Source organism: Podarcis liolepis (assembly GCF_965112155.1).
Source record: "Podarcis liolepis genome assembly, chromosome: 1".
NCBI classification, from domain to species: Eukaryota; Metazoa; Chordata; class Lepidosauria; order Squamata; family Lacertidae; genus Podarcis; species Podarcis liolepis.
In genome coordinates, this window is record NC_139554.1 from 107010936 (window position 1) to 107022940 (window position 12005).

Sequence of the window (12005 nt, forward strand, 5' to 3'; positions counted from 1 at the left end):
AGTGACAACTTGTGGCTAAATTAAGGGACGTTGTGAACACCACTGAGGGCAAAGCAGCAATGTGTGAAGGCCTAGAGGGTAGAAAGTGTCGTTCCACTTCAGGTAAAAATATGAAATACTTGAACGACTGACATTCTAGTATTAGCTGACTGCAGCAATAGTGTTGGGCATAAACAGGCATTATAGTTCAATTTTTAAAAAGTAGCACTCTTAACTAAGTTGCTACAAACGTCAATAGTACAATGTAGTATAAGTATCAGTTGAGAGGTTGATTAAATCAGAATATTTAGCAGGTATTCTGAGCTTTTTCAAGAGGCTATAGAAATAACTATTGCCGTTTTACCCCAAAAAGGTTTGGGATTATCTAATGGACATTGGTGGCCCAAAGTCATGGACAATGGTGTGGTGTGAAAGAGGTCTCTGTAGGCCAGGGGTGCACATCCTGCTGCCCTGCAGGTGTTTCTGGACTACAACTCCCATCAGCCCCAACCAGCATATGGGATGATGGGAGGTGTAGTCCAACAACATCTGGAGGGCCACAGGTTCTGCACCCCTGCTATAGGCCATTGGCAAGAAGTTACAATTCCCTTTCCTTGCTTCTGTGCTACTGCCCCCTAGATCTCATACTACAAATAGTTTCTGTCCTTGCGGAAATTGTTCTACCAAATCCCATTATACGCCTTTGCCCCTTTTTCAGTTTCCAGTGCCTCTTTTTATACACACACAAACACATACATCTTTTGCTCAAGTTACTTACTCCAAATTATCTTCAGCATGTTGGTTTTCCACACTATTCCAGCTGATGATAACGGGTTTATCCAGTTAAGTCATCTGGTCAGTGCCATGACTTCTGCCTAGGGACTTGGCCTTCCTCTTTCTGTACCCTGCACCAATCTGTTGGGGAGCAGATTTGGAGGGGCGCAAGGCTAGTTGTGAAAGTGGAAGTCCCTGCACCGAAACAAAGACTTTGTTGGATGCAACCCAGTGGTGGTAAGCACTAGTCATAAATTAAAAGTTGCTAATCCTTGCCTTCAAGTTCCCAGTCTAATAGATATGATAACAAAAGGAACAAATTCACTCAATCCCCTTTGGACTGCAGAGCTAAAGGGCAGTGCATGCTGGCCTCTGCTATAGGTTGGGGACCAAAGGTCTATGGGAGGCTGCACTCCCATCCCATCAGCCAGAGGAGGAGGAGGAACTTTGCTTCCCAGGACACTGCTGGAAAGAATACTGAGCTCAAGGTGCTGTGGGGCTGCAGAAGCATCGGGGAAAGGTCCCATTCATCAGCCAAAGATCCACCAACTGCTGTTCAAGCAAGAACACCATCAAGGTCTGGCCAGAAATGGATAGCAATGCCTTCTCACGGTTGATGATTCATGCTGGCCTTAAGGAACTGGTGACCTCCTCTACCTTTTCACTCCATTCCCCTTTCCATGTGTGACTTTGTCTTCTTAGCTAATAAGGATTTTTTGCTGCACATTTTGGTTTTGAAATTTATTGTATCTTTCATTGTCACCTGATAATTTAAAGCCAGTCCAAATAATAATAATAATAATAATTTATTATTTGTACCCCGCCCATCTGGCTGGGTTGCCCCAGCCACTCTGGGCGGCTTCCACAGAAACCAAAAAACACTAAAATATCATACATTAAAAGCTTCCCTGAATAGGGCCGCCTTAAGATGTTTTCTGAATGTCAGGTAGTTGTCCATCACCTTGACATCCGATGGGAGGGCATTCCACAGGGCGGGCGCCACCACCGAAAAGGCCCTCTGCCTGGTTCCCTGTAGCTTCGCTTCTCGCAATGAGGGAACCGCCAGAAGGCCCTCGGCGCTGGACCTCAGTGTCCGGGCAGAACGATGGGGGTGGAGACGCTCCTTCAGGTATACTGGGCCGAAGCCGTTTAGGGCTTTAAAGGTCAACACCAACACTTTGAATTGTGCTCGGAAACGTACTGGGAGCCAATGTAGGTCTTTCAAGACCGGTGTTATGTGGTCTCGGCGGCCGCCCCCAGTCACCAGTCTAGCTGCCGCATTCTGGATTAGCTGTAGTTTCCACGTAGAGCGCATTGCAGTAGTCCAAGCGGGAGATAACTAGAGCATGCACCACTCTGGCCAGACAGTCAGCGGGCAGGTAGGGTCTCAGCCTGCGTACCAGGTGGAGTTGGTAAACAGCTGCCCTGGATACAGAATTGACCTGTGCCTCCATGGACAGCTGTGAGTCCAAAATGACTCCCAGGCTACGCACCTGGTCCTTCAGGGGCACAGTTACCCCATTCAGGACCAGGGAGTCCTCCACACCAGCCCGCCCCCTGTCCCCCAAAAACAGTACTTCTGTCTTGTCAGGATTCAACTTCAATCCATTAGCCGCCATCCATCCTCCAACCGCCTCCAGGCACTCACACAGGACCTTCACCGCCTTCACTGGTTCTGATTTGAAAGAAAGGTAGAGCTGGGTATCATCTGCATATTGATGGACACCCAGTCCAAACCCCCTGATGATCTCTCCCAGCGGCTTCATATAGATGTTAAAAAGCATGGGGGAGAGGACGGAACCCTGAGGCACCCCACAAGTGAGGGCCCAAGGGTCTGAACACTCATCCCCCACCACCACTTTCTGAACACGGCCCAGGAGAAAGGAGCGAAACCACTGTATAACAGTGCCCCCAGCTCCCAACCCCTCTAGACGGTCCAGAAGGATGTTATGGTCGATTGTATCAAAGGCCGCTGAGAGATCCAGCAGAACTAGGAAGCAACTCTCACCTTTGTCCCTAGCTCGCCGGAGATCATCAACCAGTGCGACCAAGGCAGTTTCAGTCCCATGATGAGGCCTGAACCCTGATTGGAAGGGATCCAAATGGTCCGCATCCTCCAGGCGTGCCTGGAGTTGTTCAGCAACCACACGCTCAATCACCTTGCCCAAGAATGGAAGATTTGAGACTGGGCGATAGTTGGAAATACTGGCCGGGTCTAAAGATGGTTTTTTAAGAAGCGGTTTAATGACCGCCTCTTTCAGCGGATCTGGGAATGTTCACTCACAGAGGGAAGCATTCACCACCCCGCAGAGCCCATCGCCCAGCCCTTCCCGGCTAGCTTTTATAAGCCAGGATGGGCAAGGATCAAGGAGACAGGTGGTTGGTTTCACTCGTCCAAGCAGCCTGTCCACATCCTCGGGGGTAACGGATTGAAATTGTCCAAACAATATATACAGAATTTTTTTTAAAAAATTGCATAATTTTTTTAAAAAATTGCATAAATCTCTGCTACCTTATAGGGCAAACAAAAAGCAAATGAACCATTAACCTGCAGACACTTTAGTAACGCAAAAAGAGAGTGAAAAACCACGACCATTTTAATACATACCCTATGAAATAAATTTTCTCCAATTTTTCTCCCTACTTATTCCTTAAATAATAAGTCAGTTTTGCCATTGACAGCATATGTGGAAAACCTTTTCATAGTCATTTAGTTGCAGAGGGAATGGATGGCTGCCTCCACATTGGTGTATATATAATTGTAGTGGCAGTTATCATATATGATATCAATTCTTTGTTGCAGTCTTACTGGACCCTTCACATAGTTTATCAAGAACATAAGTGGTTGGCAAGGAACTTTGTACCCAAAGATTTTGATTATTTGAATACTGATCTTTTCACAAACTTTTTTTTGCCAGTTCCCACTTCCACCACACATGATAAAAAAAGTCTCCCAATTATATTCCACATTTCAGACATTTCAGTGAATAGTTTTTATTGGTTTTTTAAAATTCCAATGTGTTGTATGCCACCTACGGTACCCATCTATTTTTTCTGCAATTTTCTCTTACCTTCATATTCAGTGAAAATTTATGTCCAGCTTGTAAGCTTGACAGCCAGGGGCCCTCAATTGATGTGAGCTACTGTGGAAGAAAATACTGTCTGAAGTGGGATTGAAATGTGGCAAATAAGTAGGAATGGGAAGGGAGAGGAAAGCAAGCATTGGAGCAGCTTCTCATTCACTGGCGGATGGGCGGGGGCCAAGTTGCCAGGATGCTATTCCAGGGAGGCAGGGGTTGCGGTCTTCTAGTGGCTGTTGGTTCCCTGGTCAGTGGTGGAGTTCAGGATATGCCTCCCCTAAGTCTCTGCAGTCCCAAAGAATTCTGATGATTATTTTCATAGTGCCTTTCAGGAAGCCTCTATTAATGCAGAGTTGCACAGCCCATTGACATCATCTGAGAGTTACTGTTGTAAGTTGCAGCTCTTACGGTGATGTTATTTGCAGGGACTTTGGGCTGGTCCTTGTCCACTAAGACCCCACTTCGTTGGAATTCCCTTCCCAGAGAAGTAAATACTCATTTTTGCTATCATTGGAAGGCATGTAAAAAGCCTTTTCATGTTTACACCAACTTCTCCCCTCCCACACCAAAAAATCCCCCATTAATGTACAGTACTGCTACACTTTTTGTTTTATTTCCTATTTTTATGAATTTTTTGCTGCTTCAAATATAATTAAAAGAAGTGAGACAACACTATAAAATAAAAGTATCACTGATTTTTTTCATCATCCTTGATAATCAATATGTACAAGCTATTCTCTGTGGAGTTTATTCTAGGCTTACCAGTCACATTTAGAAAAAGATTTAGTACCACTGTCATCATTCACAGGAAGCACCTTGCTTCCCAGGAAGGGCATTTTTCCCCTCTCAAATGCTAGTTGGCATTCTCCACTTGAGCAATACACAGCACTGGCCTCGGCCATCATTCACACCTTGGACAATTGTGCTAATTTTTTATTAGCTACTCATGAAGCAAAGAGCACAGTATTTTGTTCACAGCTTTTTCACCTAGGGATTGGAGGTCCATTTTTCTCTCACTGCACCAGTGGATCTGCAAAGTGCTCCCATAGCCTTTTTCTTCAGGTCCTCTTTAGCTGAAAACTGACGAAGCAAAGGGAAAGCAAAGGAAATTGTGTTTGTGTTGGTGCCAGTTAATCATGCTAGCCCAGCAGCATTTATATTCACACCACTGTAAGAAACATGCAGTTAATTGGTGAATTGGAGAGATATATATATCTATATCTGAGGAGACTTCCTGCAAGATTTAATTCACTAATAGAACTTCATTGGAGTCCAAGCCTGTATCATTGATAAGATTTTCACTATGCACAGTATTTTTGATTTTTAAATGCTGAGTATATAGATGATCAAAGAAACACAATTGCCTTCCCTTAGACTAAATGACTAGTTTATATAGGGAAGTGCTCTTTATCAACTTTGGCCAGGATCCAGAGACACGTGTCTGTGTACATGCACATGCTAATCCAATAAGAATACTTAGCATTTGTATGATGCTTTAAAGCAGCCTTCAACCAATGTTTTTGGACTGCAACTCCCATCATCCCTGGCGATTGTCTAAGCTGTCTTGGGGAGCTTGTACTCCCAACAGCATATGGGAACCAAAGATTCCAAGGGCTACTTTAAAGTGCTGAGAGCATTTCACAATATTGTTCTGCATTCCATTCAACAACCCCGTAAGACTGGTCAGTTTTATCCTCATAGCTCAGATGCTGGGCTGAGACCAAGAGAGTGGCATGCCAAGGGCTACATACTGAGTTTGTGACAGTGGCAAGGTGGGAAGTATAGGCTTCTGATTCATAGCTCAATGTATTAACAACAAAGGAGGGTGGTTTGTTAGGTTTTCTTCCTCCAGCTTGTAGCCCTTGGCCCTTCAGGTGCTTCCCCTGCTATTCAGCTGAATCTTTTAGGGAGACCAGTTGGGGACTGATGGGCAGAAGAGGGAGATGGAAGATACTATAGTATCGGGCTCTGGATTCCTCTTGTCTTGTACGTCAAATGCTGTAATTGATCGGACAGAATGTGTGCATGTGTTGCCTTTCTAGAATAAAACCTTTTATACATGAATCTGAAGGCATGGTGATGTGCTTCTTCTTTACCTAGGGGCCTCCTACTGACGCTCCTGCAGTTGACACTGCTGAACAGGTTTACATCTCTTCCCTTGCGCTTTTGAAGGTAAGTATTTGTGTTTTGTTGGATGATATTTCACAAAGCCCTGCATATATCTGTCTCCACTATGAACAAGTGAGACACTTCTGTAATCCTTGAATGTCAGCAATATAATAATAATAATAATAATAATAATAATAATAATAATAATAATAATAATGTTGTTTTTTATTATTGGGCAACATTTATTTTATTATTATTTATTCAATTTATATCCTGCCTGCCCTTCATCTGAACATCACAGCATAAGTTGTAATGTTACTATTTTTTAACATTTTCATATTTCTCAAATCCAAACAAGGTGTCTTACTGTCCCATTGTCTTTTGAATTCAAACTATTGAATTTCTGTCTGTTACTGTGCCATGTGCCCTTGGGGAAGGGGGTATTTTAAGCGGTTTGCATAGCATGGAGAAGTTTCAGCTGTTTCAAGAAAATAAGACCTTATAATTAATTAAAGCCAATTATAGTACTAAAGAAGTGAATATGAATACGTAATATCTTCATACCTTTGGTGTTACATGGATATTTCAAGTGCATTTTATTACATTACAGAGCAGGGACTGGGGAATAAGAGTCAAATGTATCCCTTGAATAGTCTTTCAGTAGAATTTGATCTTCTTTCCAGATGTTGAAGCATGGTCGAGCTGGTGTTCCCATGGAAGTTATGGGGCTGATGCTTGGAGAATTTGTTGATGACTATACTGTCAGAGTGATTGATGTGTTTGCTATGCCACAGTCGGGAACGGTAAGTGCTCTTCAGTGGGTGAATGTGTTATGTCCAGTTGTACCCCAAGATCCTTTCCTTCCCTACATGTGTGATGGTTGTGAAAAGAATACTGATAGTTGTCGTATGTCTATCAGGGCTGGAAGAAATGTAGTGGTCTGTTAGGACTGGACAATGTCAGTTATTAGCTTTATATACCTGGGTGCCTCAGTGGTGTAGTGCTCACAGTTTCATAGCTTGTTGTTATTTAGTCGTTTAGTCGTGTCCGACTCTTCATGACCCCATGGACCAGAGCACACCAGGCACTCCTGTCTTCCACTACCTCCCGCAGTTTGGTCAAACTCATGCTGGTAGCTTCGAGAACACTGTCCAACCATCTCGTCCTCTGTCGTCCCCTTCTCCTTGTGCCCTCCATCTTTCCCAACATCAGGGTCTTTTCCAGGGAGTCTTCTCTTCTCATGAGGTGGCCAAAGTATTGGAGTCTCAGCTTCAGGTTTCATAGCTAGATCTGTTCAATAGCAGAAAGTATCAAGCTTTATTGTTTACAGCACAGAAAGTGGGATTTAAAATATATTTGTGCTTTATCCATAATAGTACTTCTGAACCTATTTATCAGATTCGTTTTGAGTGTGGCTCAGCTTATGTTTCAGATATTTCTATTACATTTGGGGGTTGCTCTGTAACTTGGTACTAATGGAACTTGAGTCTGTAGCTCATAGTTGTTCGAAGGCACAGACTACTGTGTGCTGGTTTACAAGTTACAAGGATGTGCTCCCAAATTCTGTGGGATGCTGCTCCCATCTTACCTGTATATATGTATTGTGAATTTATAAGCTGCCCTTGAGCATTAAGGTTTCCAGGATTTTAAAGAAATAATAATAAAATATATAAACTTGGAGATAGTAGAATCACAAAAGCAGCAGGCAAAAGCCAAACGAGAAACCACATAAGAAGAGGCATCAAAATAAAATCATGTTGTCAATATTTTCTAATTCCTGGAATTTTTAAAAAAGATTTTGACACTGAAATTACATCACCATTAGTGTCTGGTGAGCTTCTCTGGGAAGAGCATACCAAACACGAGTCATCATAACTTCTCCAGTCATTTTTATGGGGCCACAGCTCAGGGCTTTATAGGTTATGAATTGTGTCCGCAAACAGTGTGGCTGTTTTAAAGTACTGCTGATATGTTTCCCAAAAACAGCCCTAATTGGTAACCTGGTAGATGTGCTTTGTACTAAAAGATGTTTCTGATAAGTCTTCAAAGGCAGTACGTTGCACTAGTAGAATGTTGGCAATCTACTGTATCCAGTGAGAAGGAGAAATAGAGTTGGGTGGCAGATGTTCAGAAGTACAAGGGATCCCATTGAGCAGTAGTCTCCCATCCAAGGAATTGTTCATCCAGGGAGGAGTGGAACTGCTGAAGTACACTGCTCCAATTCCCAAATCACCCAGCATATCTAGTATAATTCCATGGCTGATTTTACTGAAAGCTGCTACTGTTGAGATGTCCAAGTAACCAAGGCAGTTTCTGTGCCTTAAATCAGCTGTCATGGATCTGGATAATTTTCACCTAAGAATCACTGAAGTTGTACAAGAATCACCCATTCAAACACTTTACAGTTCTTGGTATCTAAGGATGTTTTCTGTTGTGGCTGCCTCTCAAGTACTGTATCTCCAAGGTGGCAAGGACTGGTTCTTCTTGCAAAGAAATATGATTATGAGAGAGCATAATCGGGCAACCAGCTGGTCAACCACACGCCCCACCAAACAACTTGTTGTGGCCCAAAGGTGTAACCAACTAAAACGTGTCCTACAGAATCAGTAGAACAAGTTGTACACCTCTGTTGTCCAAGTCAAAGTGGATGTGAGCAGCTATGTCCTCTTAAGTGCTTCGCTAATAAGTCACCATGGGCTACTGTGGGTTCCCTCACATTGCCCTTATTTCACAAATCATTTGGGGAAAGTTCCATTGAATGAAACTGCAAGATGGTGGAGAATCATAGTGATGGAAGGGACCCCAAGGGTCATCTGGCCAACCCCCTGCTGTGCAGGAATCTTCTTGCCCAATGGATGCGAACCCACAACCCTGAAATTGAGCGTCTCATTCTCTACCAACTGAGCTATTTTTTCCTACTAATGTATGCACTACTGGCTGATGGAGGTTGTTTTGTCGCCAGCAGTAAATCTGAAACCAAGCAGCAGACATGAATACTCAGGAGCACAAAGAAAATGAGTATTGACTTCTGAATATTGACAGTGGGCTTGCCCAGAAGCCTTTTGTAAACAGAGATTACAAAATGAACACCTAAGAGGTGTACAAATTGTTCTTGGGTTTTATAAAAATATGCAAATAGTTAACATTTTATACATTTGAACAACTAAATCATCACATATGAAAATTAGGTTTGCTAGCAAGTACAATGCAGAAGCTATTGTCTGTTCATTTTGGATATGGGAGGACTAAAGTTAAATTTCTGCTCGTATATGAAGTTCACTGGGTGGCCTTGTACAAATTGTTCATAGTCTACATTCGTTCATAGCCTACATTCAGTTCACAGGGATGTTGTGAGGTTGATACTGCTCTGAGCTCCTAGAGAAGAAGGGGGAGATTAGATATGATATGTCCTGTAAAATTCTTAGAATTCTTGAAAGGTGACTTCTAAAATACCGTGTAACCTTTATATACAGGAGCAGATTGTTACTATCATGAACCATTTGTGTGTGTGCAAGAAAAGTCTTTTCATAAATATCTGTAAACTAGATTATTTTTATGCTGTTAATCTGTCTCCAAATCCAGGGGGTCAGCGTAGAGGCGGTTGATCCTGTGTTTCAAGCCAAAATGTTGGATATGCTAAAGCAGACTGGAAGGTAAAGAATTTCTCAATTTGTTTTTAAAAAAGGAATACATCATGCATGTCCTAGTTTCCCCTTGGCTCATTTACTAGTACTGCAGCAGAAGCAATTGGTTTAGTCTTGTACAACTAATACAACATGTTACAAAAGCCTAATCATGGGCTTGCTATCTTGTGAGAATACACACAGTAATATTGCATCCGACTCTGCTTTTGGTTGGAACTATTGCATACATTGAATTAATATTCAGCTGACAGCTTCCACTCGTACAAAATACACTGTTACCACCCCAACTTTGATTTTTCAGCTATGGTGGTCTGTACACCACAGTAAAGGTTACCTGATAAAAAGGCATCCAAATATTTAAACAAATTTTGTTACTTCACTTGGGGTCTCTCAACAGTTGTCATCTGCTTGCTCAAATTCTTATACTGCAGCAGAAACTACAAAATTACTGTTAACAAAAGATTCAACAGCTGAGCAGAACAGTGCAAATTGCTTTTTGACTGAGTTCCTAGTTCTACTGCTGGTTTAATTGATATTTAATCTTTTCCCACCGCTTTTTCCTGTCGTCCATGTCTGAAATGGACATTCTGCTGTGAAAAGCCAACTTTTGGTGGCAGTGAGTTCGCAAAGGTATTTGCTGAAGTGCTGAAAGGGTAAAAACTGCGTTGGGAGATGTGGTAGGAGGGTGAAAAAGTGAGAGCCTGATGCTACCAATGATAATATACAATCCCTTAATTGATTGCACTTCTTTGTCACATTTTAACGTTTTCACCACAATCTAGTGAGCAGCGATTTAAATGTTTCTAATGGTGCCTTTTCACATCTCAGGGTTTCATTTCCTACTGAAAAATCCATATTTCATTGCAGCTTTTCATATTTTGTGACGATAATCTCCAAATGCCTTCTTTGTTACAGACCTGAAATGGTTGTTGGCTGGTATCACAGTCACCCTGGCTTTGGCTGCTGGTTGTCTGGTGTAGATATCAATACTCAGCAGAGTTTTGAAGCCCTGTCCGAAAGAGCTGTAGCTGTAGTGGTGGATCCCATTCAAAGCGTGAAAGGAAAGGTATGTATTAGTTTCTGTTGCATACAGAAGTATGGATGTGACAATGTTAATAATATCTCATTAATGAGAATCCAGAATGCCTCTATGGGATTTTAAGTTAAAAATCCCATAGAGTCATTCTGGATTCTCATTAATGAGATATTATTAACACTGTCGCATCCATACTTCTGTAGATGGAAATAGCTCAACTTGGTCCTGTAATTGCTGTCCCTTTTTTTCTTTCCCTCTTTGCTCTTGAAGAGCCCTTCTGTGCTTACTTATGTCGTTTATGAATCGCTTCCCATAAAAGATTTGACAATAAAGACATACATAAATACAATTTCAATCCAACACAGATGAAAAACTGGGATAAAAAATATCCAATTAAAAGCATTTTGGAATAGAAGTTTTCAGAAGGGACGGTAGAGACAATGCGTTTCTGATATGTAAGGAGAGGGCATTCTAAAGGGAAGGTAAAGGTAAAGGGACCCCTGACCATTAGGTCCAGTCGTGACTGACTCGGGGGTTGCGGTGCTCATCTCGCTTTGTTGGCCGAGGGAGCCGGCGTACAGCTTCCAGGTCATGTGGCCAGAATGACTAAGCCGCTTCTGGTGAACCAGAGCAGCGCACGGAAACGCCGTTTACCTTCCCGCTGGAGCGGTACCTATTTATCTACTTGCACTTTGACATGCTTTCAAACTGCTAGGTGGGCAGGAGCAGGGACTGAGCAACGGGAGCTCACCCCGTCGCGGGGATTCGAACCGCCAACCTTCTGATCAGGAAGTCCTAGGCTCTGGTACCATCACACTGAATTGTCCAATTCCTAGATTGTGCAGAGCGGACCTTCTGATAAGATGGCATCTGAAGGAGGTCCTTTCTTGCAGAGTACAGTGATCAGTTGGGTATATAAGGGGTGAGGCAATCTTCTAGGTATCCTATCTTGAGCTGAATAAGGCTTTCAGCACCAGTACCAGCACCTTGAACCTATCCCATTAGCTAATTGACAGCCAGTGCAAGCTTTTAACAGCTGCGTAACATGGTGGTCAGATTCTGAACCCAGTGAGTAGTCGAGTTGCTGCATTTTGTTGATAGGTAACATCTCTTTTTTAAAAACGACACCCTAAGGCTATAATCTTAAATTAGAAATTTATATGAAATACATGAAGTGAAATTAGAAAGCGGGTCCCATTGAAACTGCACAGTTTTTCTGAGTAAATGTGTTTAGAGTCAGATTAGCAGCTTGCCTGTGATGTAAGCATTTGCGATTTGCTATTTTAGCGGGGACTTTATTTAAGGGTTTTTCCTGTAACAATTGCTTACATACATTTGTAAGCAGCCTTGCTCTTTTAAATTGAGGCAGAGCTTAATTTTTTA

At 42.5% G+C, this 12005-nt stretch overlaps 1 protein-coding gene across 6 annotated transcripts in view; it reads left to right on the forward strand.

The window, feature by feature from the left end:
- PSMD14 (proteasome 26S subunit, non-ATPase 14) overlaps positions 1-12005 on the forward strand; it is a 60960-nt gene that overhangs the window by 20050 nt on the left and 28905 nt on the right. For all 6 annotated transcript variants that reach the window (XM_083499436.1, XM_083499439.1, XM_083499438.1 and 3 more), the window contains exons 4-7: positions 5934-6005; positions 6626-6745; positions 9525-9595; positions 10502-10652. In XM_083499436.1, the coding sequence (XP_083355562.1) occupies positions 5934-6005; positions 6626-6745; positions 9525-9595; positions 10502-10652 (414 nt within the window). The remainder of the gene's footprint in view (positions 1-5933; positions 6006-6625; positions 6746-9524; positions 9596-10501; positions 10653-12005) is intronic.